General features: G+C 33.2%; 1 protein-coding gene across 1 annotated transcript; it reads left to right on the top strand.

The window, feature by feature from the left end:
- The first annotated feature begins 1,834 nt into the window (after window positions 1-1,834).
- Window positions 1,835-17,173, top strand: LOC112025944 (putative receptor-like protein kinase At3g47110). Its single transcript, XM_065778582.1, has 8 exons — window positions 1,835-1,889; window positions 2,168-2,228; window positions 4,025-4,992; window positions 5,186-5,257; window positions 5,344-5,475; window positions 6,185-8,173; window positions 8,538-8,836; window positions 16,865-17,173. The coding sequence occupies exons 1-8, from the start codon at window positions 1,835-1,837 to the stop codon at window positions 17,171-17,173; spliced, it is 3,885 nt and encodes a 1,294-aa protein (XP_065634654.1).
- Window positions 17,174-22,555: the final 5,382 nt, after the last annotated feature.

The raw sequence follows: 22,555 nt of genomic DNA, 5'->3' as shown, positions 1-22,555 counted from the left end.
GCATTTTACTTATCTGAGATTAGCTCTGTTTATTTCCCGTTACTTACCTTTGTTAAAAACATGAGTAAATATATGTTTTTGTTACCTTTTATGTCTCTCTCCTCTCAAAACATAAAAAACTAAAAAATAGGGAAATAAAGACCTAAAAGCTAGGTTTCCCCTATTTAAAAAAAAAAAAAACATACAAAAACTAGATTCACCAATATTGTTTTGTAAAAAAACATACATATTTTTACTAGGAAATGGACTATTTATATTTATCTCTATATTAAAAATATTAATTCAATATCTTATGGATTTATTTATAAATTTAGAAAATTCAATCGCAAATATATTTTATATTTGTACGAATTGATCCCCATCCATACCCATGAACTTGATGGTGAATGCATTATTTTGTTTGAGTTTAGTATATTTAGTAGTCATGCCCATATTTGGGATTGATTTTGACTCTTTGCTAAATAAACAAACATGAACAATTTTTTAATTTTTTTAATTTTTTACCAATCCCTAGTTATATATTCATAAACAATTTGGTTCATTTATATGTCTACCCCTCACCAAACAATAAAACCTTAGAAACAAACCATTCTTTTATGGGTGGAATTAAGTACACGGGGGTGCACCAAGTTATGGTGCAATCACTTTACTTGAGAGAGAGAGAGAGAGAGAGCTGTTCTCTTCTTCTTCTTCTTCTTCTTTTTATCATTTTTTCTCCTTCCCCATATATCATAAGACGCATTACAAATATTTAAATAATGGACATAATTTCTAAGTGAAGATATATTTTCAAATTTCAATATTTTTAAAAGCTACTCCCATTATATAATTCAACTACAAAACTTTCTATAACTTTCATAGCAATTTCATTATTTATTTTATATCATTTTAACAATTATAGTTATAATAATAAAGGTTTGTTCTTATATGTTATGCTTGTACTATGTGGTTCAATGTAAGTACTACAAGATTTATGATATAATTTCACCATGCAGCTCACTATAAGTACATTAAAATTATTAATAGGGTTTACTTTAAATGAAGTCTATTACAAAATATTTAAAAATAAAATAAAATGGTACTCGACTAAACTCAATTACCAAAAGTTTAAAAACAAAGGAGTTTTGTTATTTATTTTAAATTATTTTATAATTTATTTCTAATATTTGGTTTTTCAAGAAATCTTTGTCTTACATGACATGCATCCGTCATATAACTTAAATAATTTTTTTGGTATGTTAAGTATCTATTTTATTATTCAAAATTATATATATATATATATATATTGTTAAAGTATTTTCTTTAGTTTATTTAGTAAGTAACTTGTGAATCTCTTTATTGCAGGGATACCTAATCCATGTCTAACACCATAACAACTTGATTGATGTAGGTCTTCGCTATAGCTTCACTTGGAACGCCTCTTAATCTTCAATATGGTGTCAGAGATGATACTCGGTACAAATCCCTTGGTGCACAAATGTTGCAATAAGATCTCCTCTTCTCTATATGTTCTCTGCACGCTTATTATTATGATGTCCTAAGAATTCTTAAATGTGTTATGTAACCCTAGGGAATGAATCCCAAGGCCTAGGTCATCATAGGCCTGAATATGAGAATTCAGTTATCCCATGGCTCAATCCGTCGACTAGATCGAGCTACAATCAAGCTTATAGTCGAAATAACAAACTTGACAGCTTAAGCAAATCTTGAGCAGTTTCTTGTGTCTACAATGTTGAACTTCAAACACACAATTAGACTAAGAACTTACAACTCAAATTACAATTGGGCATGTTTTAGAAACTGTTTTCCAACACTAACAGACTTTGACCTTAACATGTATGTATATATAAGCAATAACCAAGGTTACAATAGCTTAAAATTTGTGCTATGTCATTGAAAAGAGTATTAAGGGGATAAATGAATTTATTTCTATATGTTAGTTATCTATAAGTGGTGCACTAAATATTTATGTAAACATAATTTTTATAGTTATTTTTTAAAAATTTATATTTGAAACAATTGACTTGAAATATGACATTATTCATCAAGTTTAGTTGAGCAAAACCAGCAAAAGATAAAAGCAAATTTATTTACAAGCAATTAAAAATATAAAATACTTATACACTTTAGTAAGTGAAAATAATTAAGTATTTGTCATTCAATCAAGCAATAATATTCTTAATTATATCAATCTTAATAGTTTACATTTATTCTCTTTTTAATGACATGTAAAATGTAAGATAATTGAAACCATTTTCCCAAATATAATCACACTTATACATAGACAATAATTTCCTACAAAAATATAAGGGGAAACTACACTTTGTCCACTTGTGATTTGCCCGAAAAACAATTTACCTACTTGTGGCTTAAAAATTGGCATTATACCCACCTAAGGTTAGCTCCACTTGTCTTCTGTTATCCACATCTGTTAAAAACAAGAATAAATTTATATTTTTGTTATCCTCTTATGTCCCTCCCTTTTCAAAACATAAAAAACTAAAAAATCAAGGGAAAAGAAGGTCTAAAAACTAAATTTTGTAAAAATTAAAACTTAACTTTTACCTCTTCTTTTCATATATCAACTTTTAGATTTTCTATTTTAATACATCAAAAATTGAAATTATGCATTTCCTCACCCAAACCAAATCGTAAAAAAATCACCATTCAAGTGTTTTCACTGTCTTTACACCACAATAACCCGTTTTGGCGACCCCTCGCATCTGAACCTGTATGAACATATGGATGGGACCTGGGCCAAAAATAGGCCCTGAAAAAGTTCATCAACTCCGATAACATCCCTCGTCTCATCCAAACAACCCTCCAAATTCTCACCAACATCAAAAACCACTATAACCCAAAATTCCCAATTGTGAATTATCTTTTCCTCAACTCCACTCCAATAATTATACACTATAACAGCATCAACAACAAAACACCATAAAAATCAATACTTGTTCAATCAGAAACCTACAAGATCAACAACAAAGTACAAATAGAATCAATAACTGAAACCTTAGAATCCAACAATATCAGATAAGTGGCATGAAGAAGCTGCCTTGACAGTTAAATTCAGTTATAGCCTTATAGGATAGCACCAAAAACATTAGGAATACTGTAATTTGAAACCCATGTTATGTTTCCTCTCAAAACAGAAAATCCATGACCACAACAACACATACAGCCACTAAAGATCAAAAATTCAACACAGACAAAAGGGTGTGTTTGAACAAAAGAGTAGTCAAAGGTACTATTTTCTCAAACAAGTGTTTGGTCAGCCACTTGAAAATCCAGAAGGTCTACCACTTCACATTGAAAAATTAAAGCCCTCCAAGATCTTCTTTTCCCTTTAGATCTTCTTTTACAAAACCTAACTTTTAGATTTTTCTTTCCAATTTTTTAGTTTTTTATGTTTTGAGAGGAAATAGACATAAAAGAGTAATAAAAATACAAATTTACCCATATTTTTAACCAAACGGAGTTAATTTCAAGTGAGCAAAGTTCCAATTTTTAAACTACAAGTAGATGAAATGTATTTCAGGCAAACCACAGGTGGTTATGTGTAATTTCCCCAAAATATAAAATGAAACTATAACATACCCATACTTCGCATTGTCTAGTTCATAAATAGTTGAATACTTTTATGGTCTAATATAAAATTTTGGATAAAAACTGTTATACACATTTTTTGAACTGAAATGGTAAGGTGAAAACATGATTTTAGTTTTGAAAAAGTGTCTTCAATTTATGATTTCAGTTCAAAAAATGTGTTAGTGACAAAGGTGTGCGTAACAAACACTACCTTAAACTTTTGGGTTCCTAAAACAAGGTTCTAATATGTGGTGATAAGGTGCAAGACGTAAATGTAGACCCTATGAATTGAAATCAGGCCAATTTGATCCTATGTGGTCAAATTGACCCTATTTGAGCAGAGTTGCCTTAATTGACCCTATAAGGCAACTCTGCTCTAAGTCAAGACATGCACTGTCTCTGCCTTTTATTCTTAAGGATCTTCCTTCTCCAGAGTAGCAGCTGATCACTTTTGGTTCCGATTGGTACCATTCCACATTCCAAAATATGTCCATGGAAAGAACTGCGTCTTTTTTTATGTTTCAGTGTTATTGGCCCACCATTTCAGTGCCTGCTTAGCCATATCTTTAACAAACTTAACCGATCAACATGCCCTTCTTGCTTTCAAGTCCCATATCTTGTTTGAACCTAATAATCCCTTGTCACATAACTGGTCTACCACAACATCCTTTTGTAACTGGATGGGAGTCGCTTGTGGTGCTCGGCACCAAAGAGTCATAGCCTTGAATCTTCCTAACATGGGTCTAACTGGCACAATGCCTCCATCCATAGGAAACCTCTCATTCTTAGCTTACATCAACTTCAATGACAACAGCTTTCATGGTCCATTGCCTGATGAACTAAGTCGTTTGCATAGACTAAAGCTCATTAATTTGCAGTACAACAATTTTAGTGGAGGTGTTCCAACATGGCTTGGGAAATTATCTAGGCTGCAACACATACTTCTTGAAGACAATGGCTTCACTGGTACAATCCCACCTTCCCTCTCCAACATCTCAAACCTTCAGACATTGAGTCTAAGCACCAATCATTTACAAGGGCATATACCAGAGGAAATAGGTTATCTTCAGAACCTGAAGATATTATACCTGGATAATAACCAGCTCTTGGGTTCCATACCATCCACTATTTTCAATACCTCCTCATTGCAAAGCATTGATTTCACAAATAACAGCTTAAATGGTAGTCTTCCAATTGATATGTGCTATAATCTTCCATTTCTACAATACCTTTTCCTTTCTTACAACAAGTTAGCTGGACAGATTCCTTCCCATTTATACAAATGCAGGATGCTTCGCAGTCTATCGCTGTCCTCAAATAAATTTACAGGAGGCATACCAAGAGAAATTGGGAACGTTACCAAGCTTGAGGAGTTGTACCTCGGCCTAAACAGTTTGAAAGGTATTGTTTAAGGATAAATAATTTTGGGATTTGGGAACAGATCTATGTTCGAGGGGCAGTTTGAACATGAAAATCCTACTCACTTTTTTTGCTTTCCCATCAAAGTAAAACTAAAAATTAATTTAGCTGTTAGTTGTATCTTCTAAATGGTTCCATTTTAATTCTTTATGTCTAATGTTTGGCTACTCTATAGGTGAAATTCCTGAAGAGATTGGGAACCTACACAGTTTGGAGATATTGACATTACAAGAGGATGAACTGACAGGTTTTTTACCTTTTTCATCTTCAATATGTCTTCTCTGAAACATCTGAGCATCAGAAACAATGGTTTATATGGTAGTCTCCCAGCAGATATATGTTACCATTCTTCTGAACTCAAGGTACTTTATCTCTCCAGTAATAAGTTTTCTGGAACCATACCTGAAAAAATCAGGAATTGCACTTCACTACAAAAGCTGGACCTTGATGGAAACAACTTGACAGGTAACATTTTGCCTTTCCTTTTGTTAAGAGTTCATATATTATTATGCTAAGTGGAAATATTCTTGATATGTTTAAAACAAGTCATTCGGCAGCAGCAAAAACAACAACAGCAACAAAAAAAAAAAAAAAAAAAAAAAAAAGAGCCAAAATGCAAAACTGACCCTCTAACTCTTTTTAGATTTCATTTTAGTCATCTAACTTTACTTTCATTCATTTCAGTCCTTTAAATTTCAGATTTTTTCAATTAAGGTCTTTTTGTTAACTTTTGTTAAAAAAATTTTGGAAAAAAAAAAATCTAGAAAATATTTTTCAATCATTAATTGAATTTTTTTAATTTAAAAAAATTGAAGCAAAATTTATAAAATTGAAAAATTAACTACAACATATAACAAAAGTTGGTAGAAAAGCCTTAATTGAATAAACTTGAAGGTTAGAGAACTGAAATAAACAAAAGCAAAATTAGATGACTGAAATGAAATCTGAAGAAATTTAAAGAGTCAATCTTGCATTTTATCCAAAAAATAAATTATAACAATGTTAGTTTATAATTGAGGATGATGAGCACGTTCAACCTGCACCAATTATATGATTGTACCTGTAAGAGAGGCAGTCTTGGCGCAATATAAGCCGAGATTGAGCCATTCAATTAAATTGTTATCAGACAGATTTTTGAACCTATGCTGTTTTTGGGTGTCAAACACTTTGGCAGGTAATATGCCAGAAGGGATTGGTTTTCTTTCCAATTTGATCAAATTGAAATTGAGCAACAACAAACTTACAGGCTCCATTCCTCCAACCCTCTTCAGAATTTCAACAATGGAGTCCATTTCACTGGTATCAAATAGCCTTTCGGGCAGTCTTCCTACAGATTTTGGCATTTCGCTTCCCAATCTTAAAGAATTATATTTAGCAAAGAATAAGCTTGGTGGAAATCTTCCAAGTTTTATCATCAATGCTTCAAAACTTACTGTTCTAGATATTAGTGGCAACTTATTCACTGGTTATGTACCAAAGACCCTTGGTAATTTGGAACAAATCCAATTGCTCAACTTGGGGTATAACAACTTCACTAGTGAACCTTTTCCAGAACCTAGCTTTATTGACTCTCTGGCCAACTGCAAATATTTGAAAATTTTGGGTATACAGTCTAATCCACTGAATGACCTCCATTCTGCCTCCCTTGGGAATCTCTCCACTTCTCTAGAGAAAATTGATGCTTCTGCTAGCCAGATTAAGGGCAAGATTCCCCCAGGAATTGGTAATTTGAGCAATTTGGTAGACTTGTACCTAAACAGCAATGAGTTCATTGGACCTATACCCTCTGCATTAGGAAGGCTAGTTAAGTTACAAAGGTTGGAAGTTCAACACAATAATCTACAGGGAACCATTCCAACTGACCTTTGTGGAATGAAGAATTTGGGTCAACTAGTTCTGAGCCGAAATATGCTTTTTGGTTCCATACCATCATGCTTGGGTAATATGTCTTTCTTAAGATATCTCTCACTGGACTCTAATAAGCTAAGTTCCATGATACCCTCCACTATGTGGAGCCTTGAAAACCTCTTGGATTTGAACTTGTCATCAAATTCTTTAATTGGCAATTTACTTCCAGAATTTGGAACTTTTAAGGCCATGATTAATCTGGATCTCTCGAGGAATAAATTTTCAGGGCAGATACCAAGTACAATAGGTGATTTACAAGATTTGATTTTTCTCTCATTGGCTCATAACAGCTTGCAAGGTCCTATTCCACAATCTTTTGGCAAAATGGTGAGCTTGCAATCCTTGGACATATCCCATAATAATCTCTCTGGGGAAATTCCCAAGACCCTTGAGGCACTAATATATCTTAACCATTTGGATTTGTCTTTCAATCATCTATATGGGAAAATTCCTGATGAAGGCCCTTTCAAACGCGTCACAGCTCAAGCTTTCTTGGGGAATGATGCACTGTGTGGTGCAGCTCGGCTTCAAGTCCATCCATGCCATAGTAAATCAAAGAAAACCATACTCATTTTGAAATATGTACTACCAATAGTTGTGTCAACAATACTCATTGCAATGTTAATCTCTCTATTAATCATCAAACGTCAAAGATGTAAATTAGATAATCCAGCACAGGTTGATCCACTTCATTTAGCACAACATAGGAGACTTTCATACCTTGAACTTCAGCAAGCAACTGAAAATTTTGATGAAACCAACTTGCTTGGTGCTGGGAGTTTTGGCTGGGTATACAAAGGTATACTATTAGATGGGATGATTGTTGCTGTGAAGGTTTTCAATTTGGAACATGGAGGAGCGCTCAAAAGTTTTGAAGCAGAAAGCCAAGTAATGCGTGAACTTCGTCATCGCAATCTTGTGAAAGTCATCACCAGTTGCTCCAATCTTGACTTTAAAGCCTTGGTGCTAGAGTACATGCCTAAAGGGAGTTTAGAGAAGTGGTTATATTCTCACAACAATTTTCTCAATGTCCTTCAAAGATTGAACATCATAATTGATGTTGCATCCGCACTGGAATATCTCCATCATGGCTATTCTACACCTGTGGTGCACTGTGATATTAAGCCAAGTAATGTCTTGCTAGATGAAGACATGGTTGCACATGTTGGTGATTTTGGTATTGCAAAACTCATGGCTGAAGACGAGTACCCAATACAAACAATGACCTTAGCTACAATCGGGTATATGGCACCAGGTTATGTTACTTACTTTTATATTCACTTTTCTTTAAGTTTCTTATTCTTATTTCAAATTATTTTTTATTGATTTCATTTCAAAACATTTGAAAATTACTGTTCTTCATGGAAATTCAAAACTCTAAATAAATCAAAACTTTGATGTTAGAAACTCTTTGGTAAATGATGGAAAAGGTGATCGTCAATTATCTTTGAAAAAAAAATAATAATAATGATTAGGTTGAAGGTCAAAGTGAATTTATGATGCAAGCTTCTTGTCAAAGTGGCATGTTGCCCTTCTAAATTCTACATTCTCTGAGGTTATTATATATTATAATTAGCAATGATTTCCTTGACTATTTTAATACTGAATATAATGAACAGAGTACGGGACAGAAGGAATGGTATCTACAAGAGGTGATGTTTACAGTTATGGAATTATGATCATGGAAACATTTACAAGGAAGAAGCCAACGGATGAACTTTTTTCTGGGGAAATGAATTTGAAGCGTTGGGTGAACGAATCATTACATGGTTCAATTGTTAATGTTGCTGATGCAACTTTACTACAAAGAGAGGACGAACATTATGCCATAAAGGAGCAATGCATAGCAGCTATCTTGAACTTAGCCTTGGACTGTACCACAGATTCACCAGAGGAGAGGGCTGATATGACACATATTGTACCTAGACTCAAGAAAATTAGAGTCATGTTTCTTAAAAATATAGGAGAAGCTTGAGGTACTAAGGCTTGAAGTTGGATAGTCTTTTCTCATTTCTAATTATTTCTTTGATGCATCAGAAATGTTAGTTCAAATCATGAACATCCGTCTATGGGGAAATCTGGGTAACTAAGCATAAATATCAAACTTTATAGTTAGTTGGCCCGGTTTGGAAAGTATATAAGAGAGTAACATCTCGAGTATAATAGGGTCGATTTTGGACCTATAAATCGAGTTTTTGAGAACCGATTTTCATGGGTTGATGTGGCATTTTTTTTTTACGTGGCAACTACGTGGAAATCGAGTCTCAAAAGACTCGATTTCTAAACCAAAAAATATTTCGAAAAATTTCAAGTCTCAGCCGCGCCTCACCTCACCAAATCAGATCAGAGAGGGAGAGAAAGACCAGATCAGGGAAAGATCAGATCAGAGAGAAAGAGAAAAACACCTCACCAGATCAGATCAGAGAGAGAGATAGAGGCCGCGCGGCCAGGCCTCGCCCAGCCTGGGTCGCGCGCGGCCAGGCCTCGCGCGACCCAGGCGGCCAGACGCGCGCCGCCTGGGGCTTGCGCGAGGCCTGGTCGCGCGGCCTGGGCCTTGCGCGGCCTGGTCGCCGTTGCCTGCCCTGGGTCGCCGCTGCCTGGGGCTTTCTTCTTCAGCATTTTTTTTTTTTGCTCTGATTTCTGATTTGTTTCTTTGCTGTGTTGGGCTGGCATTATATATGGCCTTATAAATCGAGCTTTTGAAACTCGATTTTCATGTGGACGCCACGTGAAAAAAATGCCAACTCAGACCCGATCAAGACATAAAAATCGACCCTTTAAAACTCGATTTATAGTCTCTAAATCGAGTCTCTTAAACTCGAAATGTTAGTAAAAAATATAGTTTGAAACTAGTGACTATTAACTACATAGTTGGGTTTTTATGGTTAATTTCCAATTTCGTTCTCCGTCTATGTGACAGTTTGAGATTAATTTATTTTGCCTTTATTTATCTTTAAATTTTGTTAAATATAATAGTAGTAAAATAGTTTTAGCCTTTGTGACTGAACATCTGGAACATGTCTTAAAACAATACAATAAAAAGGAAATGAAAATAAGTTTCCAGTGAGTATGTCATCGACTTGAACTTATATTTGCTGTTGTAAAATAAAAGGAATGAAAAGACGAGAAGGAAATAAAGATATTGTCAATTTGATGACTACAGAGGATATGGGGGGTTAATTATTGATTTGTCGTGTAAGGTGTCCAAAACACTTTCTTTTGGATGACCACTTGTCACTTGATAAGGAGACTACTTATTAAAATCTAGCCAAGAACAACTCTAGTGGAAAAAAAAACATGGAGAAAGCAAAATAGTACAATAATCTTGTTGATTTTGAATTCCTTTCGGATTTTTAACAGCTTCCGAAGGGAAACCCTATGGCCAAAAAAAAAACCCCTTAGTGAAAGGGAAAGAGTAAAATCAGCACATATACTTCCCACCCTAAGTACGCACAGTTTTAATTGTTTATGATGAAAGATTTTACATTAATCCATGCCAATGTTGTACACTATCAATTAGGTTGGTTAATTCCATGAAATTATTTATTTAATATATTTGGAATTGAGTGTAATTGACTTAGTGGAAAAGGTTGTCCTGGGTTGCCTACAAACATTGAAGACTAAGAATTTCTCAAGCACAATGGGTTTTTTTGGCATTTAACATAATTTTCAAAACAATTTCCTTAATTGACAAGTTTGCAAAACTATTTTGTGAACTAGTATCTCAAATCTTTGAGACTCGAGTTCAAAGTGGTGACAAAGTTGAGGTGGACTAAAAATCCACATGGAACTCAAGTATTAGCCAGCAAATAACACTCTCACAGTCTCACTCCCAACCCCAAAAACCCAAGGACAAAACCCAAAACAAATACCGAAATCAATCTCAGCCTTAAAAACCCAAGGGCAAAACCAAACACAAAACCCACTGAATCAATCTCAGCTCTAAAAACCCACCACCGAATCAATTTAGCCCCCAAAACCCAAGAAGAAAATAAAAACCACCGAATCAATCTAGGTAATTTTGAGGAGAGGAAGTAGCTCCGTTTTTTGGGCAGTGGCATTGATTTATTAGGTCCTTCATGCTAGCTCTTTTTTCTTTTTATCCTTGTTCAATCTGGGTAATATATATTATTTGTGTATTTGGCCATTGAAGGAACTCGAGTCTCAAAGACTTGAGTTCCACATGGATATTTAGTCCACAAGTTCCTTCATTGAACTCGATTCTAAAAAACTTAAGACATTAGTTTAGAAAATAGTTTTGCGAACCTGCTAAGTAATACAATTGTTTTGAAAATTATCTTAAACTACTCATAGACCCATGCGTTGTACGTGATAATTTTTTTAGAGTTATCAAATAAATATATATACACACACATATTTATTTATTTATTATTGTTGTTGTTGTTGTTGTGGTTGTTTTATTATTGTCTATGTAATTGATGTAAAATTCTTATATGATAAAATTATCCAAATAATGCTATGTAATGGAATAATATTATATTCTTTATAATGCAATAGGATAACATTTTACAATCAAATAGAACAAAAAAAAAAAAAAAAACTTAAAACACAAAACTAAATTGCATCAACGCAAAGTAGAGTTAGTAAAAATACAAAAAATTAATAACCTAAAGCAAAGATGCAAGAAAAATAAAAAAAAATCCACCAAAAAATTGAGAGAGAGAGAGAGAGAGAGAGAGAGAGAGAGAGAGAGAGAGAAATAACATTTTTGTGAGGGAAAATTATGCATAGAAATATAAGAGAGAGAGAGAGAGAGAGAGAGAGAGAGAGAGAGAGAGAGAGAGAGAGAGAGAAATAACATTTTTGTGAGGGAAAATTATGCATAGAAATATAGGATAGAAAAGATAATGAAATATTTATAATAGGAGGATAAAAAGAAGAAGAGACAAAATAAATGAAGATAAAGGAAAAGATTAATAGTGATATTAAAGTAAAGGGTAGTAAGGAGATGAAATGTGAAAGGAATGAGAAATGTTGGAGAAAGTGTAAATGTTGAAGAAAAAAAATGTGTACAATTTTTTAAGGAAATTTTAATTTATTTGTATTTAATTAAAACATTATATGTTTAATTTTTAAAAATTAAAAAATGAGAGAAAATGTTAATAATTTAATGATATGGAGGGATATGATTGAATTTAAATAGTTAATTGTAGTAGTGCTATTGATGTTAGGTTGAATATATATATATATATATATATATATATTCAGCATAAAAAATGATAAACCCCATCCATATAACTAAATTAAAGTTACTTTATGATGTTGAGTTAACAAAACAAATTTGTGGTTACCAAAAAGTTAAGCATTTTTTTTTTAATAAAAAGAATGAACTTGAAAGATGAACATGAATTGTCTTGTTTTATTACTTGTCATTTGGGTGAGATTGAAGTCTCGTGTTGACACCCCATTTTGCAACCCGTATTTAACCTCACATGGAGAGTAAAAGGATAATTTTGCCTTAGAAATATGCATTCTTGATTCTGGCCATTAGACCCTTAATCTCATTTCACTAAAACGATCTTGATGTTGCAACGATCAAATCGACTGGTCATAAGCCTTAATCAGACCACCAGATTGAAAGTTATCATCAAATCAAGTTTTAATGGCTGAGATGCACTATCAAAAATTTAGTCCTACTATATATGATTATAAACAATTGATTTCAATTGGTTATAAGTATAATCAATTTGAGATCAATGACGTGTCATAATTTGATTGGTTAGGACTACATTTTATGGTGATGTTGCATACATCTAATTAATTAGATAGTTAAATATTAATTATTTAATAAGTAATTTGTTCAATTATCTTTTAATTAGAGTAAATTTGGAACCAATTAAGTCTAAAATTGGAGTGATTGGAGCCATTTAATGTTAATTGGGAGCTAATTTGAGACCTATTAATGTTAATTGTGCTGAAACCATTTTCCAACAAATGACCTCTGCTCACCATTTCATCGATATCTCTCAGAATATTTTGAATCTATGAATGAAGCTAATTTTTCCAGAAACTAGACATTCGGGGCTTCAATTTGAGCATAAGAATGAGACAATTCCAATCAGAATTGAGTTAGATATGATTTTTCAAAGTTGGCTCTACAGTTTGTTACAGCAGCTACAGGAAAACCGAATTTTGGGCTTACTTCCCACTCCAACCAATATCTCCATTTAATACACCAGATTTTTCCCAAGGCTAAAATGAGGTCTAGGTTCATGATTCTTTGTCAACCCTCGTTAAATGACCTTCTATTCATATTTCCTCTACCACTACTATATAAACTCTCCCTCTCCTTCATTCCAGGACACCACAAAAAATCTCCTCTCTTGAGTTCTAGTGAAATTGAGTAGTTTTGTCATATTTTGGTCTTCCTGAGACTCAATATATTGAGTGAGACTCATTCTTTCTCTCCTAACTCTTCTTTTTCTCCACCTTTAGGACCTTTACCAAGAGTTTTCTCCTCCACCGTATGGATATTGCATGAAGGTATAATCCCTTTCCCTAACTTGTTTTTTGTGTTGCCATGATGAGAGTTTAAGATTAAAGCATGATAGTAATTATTTAAATTCCCTTGAATATGTTTGAATGTTCTTAATTGTTCTTATATTTTCTTCACATGTTCTTGGTTGTTCATCACATGTTCATACATATCACTAGTTTTAATCTTAATTCCACATCAAAAATATGAAAAACATGTTTGTTTAATAATTCTTTCAAATCCTTGAATCTAGGTTATCACCATCCACACACATTCACTAGAATTTTATTTTTCAATCCAAATGCAATGTTTAATAAATTGAATTAGGGTTTATCACATGCACACACTTTAAATTCAACATGCAAATTGATTGAAATATTGGATGATATGATATGAATGTTGGCCATCATAGTCTAGAAGACCGATTTCACCGAGCAAGGTGGGTGCCTAACACCTTCCCACCTTGTAACATAGCCTCCGAACTTAGATCAAGGGTTAGTAGATCAAATGTTTATCCTTGCAATTTTCAATTTTTAGATTGTAACTAGGAAACAAAGTCATGTACTTTATCTTAGATTGTATCTAGGACTAAAGCCATGTAATTTTCCTATGATCAATGTAAATTCAATTTCAAATTAATAAAATGAGGAATTTTTCAATTTTGGTTTTCTTATTTATCCCAATAATTAAATAAATGGCAACTCCATTGTAAAACTCTTAATCTAAAGAGAAAAATATAATCAGTCGAACCTCTATTTTGAGAGGCAATAACACGACTCCACCCATTTATGTGGGTTTGGCCCAACAATCCTAAAAAACGGGTTGGGGGTGCGGTCTCTCACACCTCGCATAAATTAATGAAGCCTTATTAGACCTATCAACCATTATAGCTCTAAATAATACCAATAACAAAAACTTAGCATAAATCAGTACTTACCCTTTGCAAGTCAAGAGGCTACACATACAATCTAAGGAATATCATTACTCAACAATGTTTCAATTCACCACACAGTAAAGTAATCATGCAAATAAACTTTGAAATATCCATTTGGTGTTACAATCGATGGTATGTAGCTTTCAGGAAAATATATGTAGTAGTGGTATATTAAACAACAATACTATTTAACTACTTAGATTTATCACGATATGAGGAGAACATGAATGCATTATGGACCCCTTTGTTCCTATGGCCTATAAAAAATTTAAATGCTGGAATTAAGAAGAAATAGATTTTTAAATATACAAATAGAATAGTTTTTGTTAGAGTCAATCACTGCACATGAGGAGAGAAAAAAAAAATGAAAAGATAACGTATTAAGTCTAAAAGGAACTTCATAAAACAAATGTCATGTTGTATAAAAATAACATATATAGAACAACTAAATAGGTGAATCCAAAGCAACCCAAACTAAGAATTTAAAGAAAAACACATTTAATAAAATTAACAATTAAAGAGAGAGAAAAAAAAAAACTTAAATCACAAGATTAAATTGCATCAACTCAATATAAAGTTCTAAAGAACACAACAATTTATCAAACAAAAATAGAGATGCAAGAAAAATAAAAAAATCCACCAAAAATTTGAGAGAGAGAGAACTTTTTTTTTTGTGAGAGAAAAATATGTAAAGAATTGAAGAAAGAATGACAAATTTATAATAAGTGGGTATGAATAAGAAACGACAAAAAAAAAAAAATGAAGATGAAGGGAAAGATGAAGAGTGATATTAAGGTAGAGGGTAGTGAGAAAATAAAAAGGTAAGGTAGAGGGTAGTGGGAAGATGAAAAGATAAGGGATAGAGAAAGGTTGGAGAAAGTATAAATATTTAAAAAATGAGTAAATGTTAAAAAAAATTATAGGAAATTTGAAAAAGAAAATGATAATGATGTGGACGCTAAAGTGGCACCAGTGTGTGTGTGTGTGTGTGTGTGTGTGTTAAAAAAAAAAAAAAAAAAATCCGCTCACAAACATCAAAGAGCTCAGGACTTTCTTTGTCACTCGCTGGGGCTTTCACGAGTGAGATCACGTATCTCAAGAACTCCAATTCTATTTGGGCTAGGATTCTTTGCTGGACTTTTGCATCTACTTGTGCCCCTGTATAAGACATGCTTTGCACAAAATTTTTTGAGTGACAAAGGCTACAAACCTCGTGCAACACAAAGAAAAACTTTGCCATTTTTTCCTATTAGTTCATTTTAAATTAAATTACGTTAACTGAAGATTAATAAAATGATGAGTGATAGTTTAATTTGTTAAAAAAAGAGTTAACTTGTATGTAAGTTAAATTAAATAAATTAAGAAGAGTTATCTAAACTAATAAATAACGTGTAGGTTATGAGAAAGATAGGAAGACTATATATATGGTTATGCTACAGACTAATTTTAAATCAAGAGTGACTGAAAAGAAATAGTTAAAGCAAAGAGTATTGTGTGAGAGAGTGAATTCAATAATATTCTTAATATTTGAGAGATTTCGGGCCAAAGAAAGGTGTTTCTTTTGGTGGAGTTTTGAGCTCAACCACTTATGCAGAGTTGGTCTGAGCTACACAACAAACTATTGGGTTGTTGTATCCTGGAGGGGACAAGTCAGAAGTGAATTTCTACTGCATCAGTTTCTAGGCTTTGCTAACTGCAGAAGACTTGAATCTCCTTAAAAAGAGTGAGATTTTTATGCCTCAGTCCAACATTTTTTGTTTATATTTATATTTTTATTGTAATCAAAAAATCATTTTATTGGTAATTTCTCCGACATTTCCCTTGAGCCAAACTAAAATATTCTTAGTTTCTACCCACTCATATTGTGATCCCAAAGAGAGTGGTTGTTTAGAAACCACATAGATATTTTTCAATGAGTTCACTTCAACAAATCTTCAAAGAAGTCCTTGGAGTGCCAAAGGTTTTTATTTGTGCCAACAAGAAGTTCAAGAGGAAATTTGCTTAGAAAGATTTCAAAAGTTCTAGGACTACTAGGGTAAGAAAGCATAAAAGATGTTTTACAAAACTTGCAATTAAGAGTCTAAGGGTCTGTTTGGGATCCGCTTAATTTGCTGAAATTGAAAATTTTTTGCTAAAGGTACTATAAATAAATGTAAAAGTTAGTTGAAATAGTACAGTAGAGTTCATAAATAGTAACAAAAATAAGTTGTCTTTTTAAGCTAGAGCCAAACACACACTAAGAGATCGTTTGGCCAGCGCTTTGGGCGTTGCGCGTTTACGTTTTCAGCTCCTTTTTTTTTTTTTTTTTTTTTTCATTTCACGCGTTTCCAGCTTTCCCAGCCACTTAAAAAAAAAACTAAACACCTCTAATTAATTTACCTTCACCTCTTTCAGCGCACTTGCTAATTAATCACTTTCTATTGTATTCTATTCTCAACCAAACTAAACTTTCAGTCTACAACTATGGTAGCTGATGCACTACTTACTGATCTCTTTAAGCTTCAATCTCTGTTCAGCTGGCTAAACAAGAGATCAAGTTGCTTGTTGGCGTTGATGAAGAAGTCCAAAAGCTTCAAGACAGGCTCGGATTCATCAAGACAATGATGGATGATGCCGAGAAAAGACATGCAAAGAAGCTGGATACTGAGAAGCTTTGCTTAGAGCAGCTCCAAGACAAATACTACGAGATGGATGGCATTTTGGACACATGGAGCACTACAAGGATCAAAGCAGAGATAGAGAAAGAAGAAGGAAAACCAACTGATATTACTGCTCCAGCTGTTGTGAAGAAGAAGGTATGCTCCTTCTTCCCATCTCCATCATGAGGAGTAGCTACGGTAAGGCAAGGAAGAGCACACCCATCATCGATTCAGTCAAGGCAGAGCAACGAGGTGGTTTACACGATGAGCAAAGGTAGCGAGGTCTAGAGCAGGGGCGGCAAACTCAGTCTCTCTCTCTCTCTCTCTCTCTCTCTCTCTCTCTCTCTCTCTCTCTCTCTCTCTCAAACTGGCTCTCTCTCTCTCAAAGTTAGGGATTGGAATCCTTTTGATTTGTTTTGATTTAGGGGACGTCGTTTTGATTTAGTGTTGTGAAATTTTAAAGTATTCGCAAGTGTACGAACCATACCAAAGTATAGTTTGACAAGAACGAAGTCAAACCCACATGGACTTGAATGAACGTAGGAAAATTAATTAAATCTTAACCAAATTAATCCTAATCTAGTTTAATAAAAATTGGTTGTTTTGAAATTAAATAAACTAAGCAAATAATAAAATTAAGCAAATAGTTAAACTAAGCAAGTGATATAAAACAATAAAAAGATGTAAACAATGAATTAAGGTTTTGGAATTTGCCTTGCAAGTCATATCAGTATATATTTATGATCATTAATTTTTCTCACCTCACTACATGATAATTTAGAAATCAATCTTGCTATCATGGAAAATATCATCATTAAAACTTATGTTTAAAAAATCTCAAGCATGTTCTTCTTCGCTTCTTAAGTATAAAACCAAATCATCAATTGTATCCGTAGCCAAACAAATCACAAGATATATCCAATTCTAAAAATCAAATCATAACTTGTATCCATTGACAGACAAATCACAAACAATATCCAATTTTATAATCAAGAATTAATAAACCAAGCATTCAATTAATTAAGACAAATCCTAAATCATGAGAAAAACATGATTGAACTCATATCTAGAATCCCATCTTAGTCAATTGATATGAAGCAAGAACAATTTAAATCATTAAAGAACAACTATTGTGGGAAAAATCAAATCACATAAATATTACTAGTAATCCTTAACAAGGTTTCATCCTCAACCCTAATTATAAATTTAGCTACTCATGGTAATTGAAATAAAACAAAAGAATAAAATACTAAACATTAAACTAGACAAATAAAATAGAGAAAGAAATAGTCACAATGCTATCATGGAGAAAAGTTACAGAGAAGCTACATGCGGCACTGCCTCTTGCTCCAATTTTCTGTTTTGCATCTCAGCCCTAGCACTAGCCTCCTTTAATTTTGCCCTAAAAAGCCTTTAAATAGGTCAATGAATCCTATTACAAGTTGAATTCCCGTTTGGAGAAAATTCCAGACTTTTAGGCTTTACTTAACCGACTATTTAGGCCCACTTAACGTCAGAATTAGGGTTTCTGGTAAACTACAAAGTTGTAGCCCTTTAAGTTAACTTTCCAGCCCAACTTGAATCATTTCAATTGGACATTTGACCCGAAAGTTATGCCAAAAATACTAACTGATATGCAGGCTGGAATCCTAATCCGAATTGGACTTGGATTTGGTGCAAATTTCCTTTGATTCCTTACTCCAATTGGACTTAAATTTAATATTCATGCCTGGCTGGATGTAAGTTGGCTTGATTCAATTGGCCTAGCCCCACTTTGCATGTAAAGCCCTTGTTATCTGCAACACAAAGATATTATATAATCAATCACAAAATAACATAAAAGTAAGGCCAAATATGTAGATATGTGAGTACTTTATCGTATATATTTCATGCACATCATTTAGCGAGGTTTCTTTCTTTTTTTTTTTTTTTGAAAAAAAAAAAAAACCACATGCAAAACGACGTCATTTTGGTGTGGGTAATGGCAGCAGTATCAGATTTGCAATGGAGCCTTGAATTGACAAAAATTGAAACTTAGAGGACTAAAATAAAAAAAATGTGAAAGTTAGAGGGTTAGTTTTGCATTTTTGCCTAAAAATTTACTAAAATAGTACAGTGTGACCCATGAATAGTACCAAAAAGTGCAATGGAATCCATAAATAGTAACAAAAATAAGATGAATAGTAAAATAAGTTGACAAAATTAATTTTTGCCAAACAGACACTTAGGGTCCGTTTGGATACAGCTGAAAACTAAAAACTGAAAACTGAAAAACACTGTAGCAAATAATTTTTAAATGTGTAAATAGTACTGTGGGACCCATTTTTAATGAAAAAGTTGCTGAAAAGTGAAATTTGTGGGTCCATGAATAGTAAAAGTTGTGTGAAAAAGTCACATGTTGCGGTTATTGTTCAATGAACAGTAGCCGCAACAGTGTTGCTACAGTAAAATTTTTTTAAATTCAAAAAAAAAAAAAAAAAAACGGTGTTGTTTTGGTGTGGGTAACGGCAGCAGTAACAAATTTGTAACAGAGCCTTGAATTGACAAAAATTGAAAGTTAGAGGACTGAATTGACAAAACTGAAAGTTAGAGGACTGAAATGAAAAAAGGTGAAAGTTAGAGGACTGAATTGACAAAACTGAAAGTTAGAGGACTGAAATGAAAAAAGGTGAAAGTTAGAAGGTCAGTTTTGCATTTTTGCCTAACTTTTACATTTATCTACTATGGTTTTAGCAAAAAAATTTCAGTCTCAGCAAAATAAGTGAATTCTAAACAAACCCTAATTGTGCAAAATTTGATCATCAGAGTGCCAGGGGTTGTGGTTCATGCATACAAGAAGTTCATAGAAGAAATTCGTTTAGGAAGATTCTATAGGTTTGGGTGTTATTGTGATAGACAAGGGCAAAGCCATATAGTGGCTTGGGGGGGCCCCGGCCCCTGTAAAAAAAATTCCATTAGAGTAGGTAGAAAAAAAAAATTGGACCCCCCAATATTGGACAGCCAGCCCCCCCATGCCCAATTTTCAACTATTCTCTGAAGCCCAGCTCAAATATTCTCCCAAGTCTAACTTTAGTTTTAGGCCTTATCATCTTATGTACTCCAAATAAAACAAGCTGGCCTGCTCAAGTCCAAACGCTAAAAACAAAACTTCACTTTCTCTTCATCTCAAAAAAATCCACCCACTGACCGACGAAATCCCTTTCTTTACTTCTTATTATTTTGTTTTGTCTTCTTTGATACACTTTCATTTGCATTGGTACCATTGCCTACCTACCAGCCCCCAAAACTCCAATCATTTGTACTCACAGTTCGAAAAAAAAAAATCCTGACCAATTTTTTCTTTCTTCATCAGTTTTAGTTTTGAAACTTGGTAACTACTTGGTGACTGGTGAGTTTTCTTCTCTTTCTTAAGCATTAGACATTCATCTCTTTTTAGTGTCTTTTTTTGATTTTCTCAACTATCTACACTTAAATATTCACATGCTCTTTATATTTTTATAAATTTTTAGAGAATTACATGATTGAAGGCATGGGGAGATTGTTTGTGATGAGTCTTGAAGGGAAGATCTAAAGTTAGAGGCAGTCAAGCAGAGGCAGTCGGCATTGCCACACGAGTGACCCATCTTTACAATTTGTGAAGACAAAGTTTCTAAGGTAAAATTATTTTGATTTATTACCTATTTTTGATTAGTTAGATATAATGTGGCTGTGGGTGTTGTTATATTGTTTGGTTTATGTTGTGTACCAATACTTGTGTGTTTAATTTTTGTTTTTATTTGAGGGATTATTATTAATTAAAGTTGTATTAAAAATGGGTTGTATGTTTAAATTATAGTGAAAATTTTGTTTTTTCTTGAGTAAGAACAACATCCATATAACTAAGTAAAAATTTCTAATTAAAATTTTATTTTTTAAACTTCTTTTCAGGTTAATTTTTTAGTCATATTCTTAAAGTTAAAAGAATTATGAGTAAACGAAAAAAAAAAATTGATGCATTCTTTAAGAAAAAAGATATTAGTAATTCAGAAATTAGGACACCTGTGGTTGTAGAAATAAATGTTGAATTGTTGATACTTCAATGCCTGATGAACACCTTGACCTCTCCAAATGTTCAAGAATTCAATCTGAAGAGATAGATCGTGATCCAGGATCACATAAACAAATATGTGAATTCCCTATCAACAAACAAGATGAAATCCGACAAGTTTATCTCAAAGAAGGTCCATATCAACCTAAAAATATAGACTATCCATACAACGATGATACTCATCTTTGTCGATTTCAACCTTCATGGTTCGAATCGACCCCCCCATGTAAAAATTCCTAGCTACGCCCTTGGTGGTAGAAAGTCAAACAGGACATTTTATAGAACTTGCAATAGGGTCTTTCAAATGTTTTGATTTGTTTTTTTGTTTTTTAAGAAGAATTTACAAATGTTTTGTGAGGACACTATTTGTAATTGTTTTTCCTATAGTAATTTTTCTTCAAGCGTGAGTCTCTCAAGTTTTTTTTTTTTTTCATTAAAAAGGTTTTTCATTGATTTTCTACTTTATTACCATATTTAATATACGAATTTTAGATTTGGTATTTCATAATTGAGGTTGACTTATCTATATATGTGAATTAAATCATAACTAGTGTGATTAATCACTAAATCCATTAATTCTATCACATAAAACCCATAGGGTTCTAATCTAGATTTATCAAGTGGTATCAGACTTTAGAAAAAAAAAAAAAAAAGGACTCCTGAAGTGTGATCCCTAACTCTTTGTCATAAATATATCATAGTCCCTATCAGTCCCTCACTATTCCCCCGAGGACTGTCCATGCGGCCCACCAACCTGCTCAACTTGGCCAACCTGCCCGCGTTTGACCCGTTGCCACCTGATCTGACGACTCCAACAGTCGAACACGGGTTCCGAACTCGCTAACTCGACCCCACGCAAGTCAGTTGTCAGTTTTTCGTTTCAAAACCCGTGACACCCAACCCAAATAGAAACCTTTATCCTTTGCGATGAATTATTATGAATTTTGGACCAAATCCGACGAGATCTCGCCCAGATCTGGTGAGATCTCACTATTATTCGACAAAATCTGGGCCAAATCTGGACGAATCTAGCCATATTTCTGTTCAATCTCGACAAATCTAGCCAGATTTTAGCCAGATCTAACCGGATCCGACCAGATTTCGACCCCAGTGATAAAACATGAGATCAACTTGAATCAACCCAAAACCGACGAGACTTGAACCAAAAAATCCGACCAAATTTCCGGGTTGGTTTTAGGTCAAATTTTCATCCACTCGCCTCATTCAGGTCGAGTCTGGGTTGGGCACAAACTCGACTTGGCCCGACCCATGAACAGCCCTAATTCCCCCTTCTTTTGATGTGAACAATTATAAAAATGTTTTTCTATTCGGATATTAAAAATTCAAAAAATAATTAATCATTTGAATTCAAAAAAATAATGAGTTGACAAAGAAACAAAGTATGGAAATGTATCCGAATAGGATTTTCTTCATTAAAAAACACAGTTTTAAATCCAAGGTCAAAAACCTCAAGTGAAAAG

Source organism: Quercus suber, unplaced genomic scaffold (genome assembly GCF_002906115.3).
Source record: "Quercus suber isolate HL8 unplaced genomic scaffold, Cork oak 2.0 scaffold_186, whole genome shotgun sequence".
In the NCBI taxonomy this organism is placed as follows: Eukaryota; Viridiplantae; Streptophyta; class Magnoliopsida; order Fagales; family Fagaceae; genus Quercus; species Quercus suber.
Note: the sequence above shows the minus strand (reverse complement) of the source record. Positions and strands in the feature narration are given on the sequence as shown.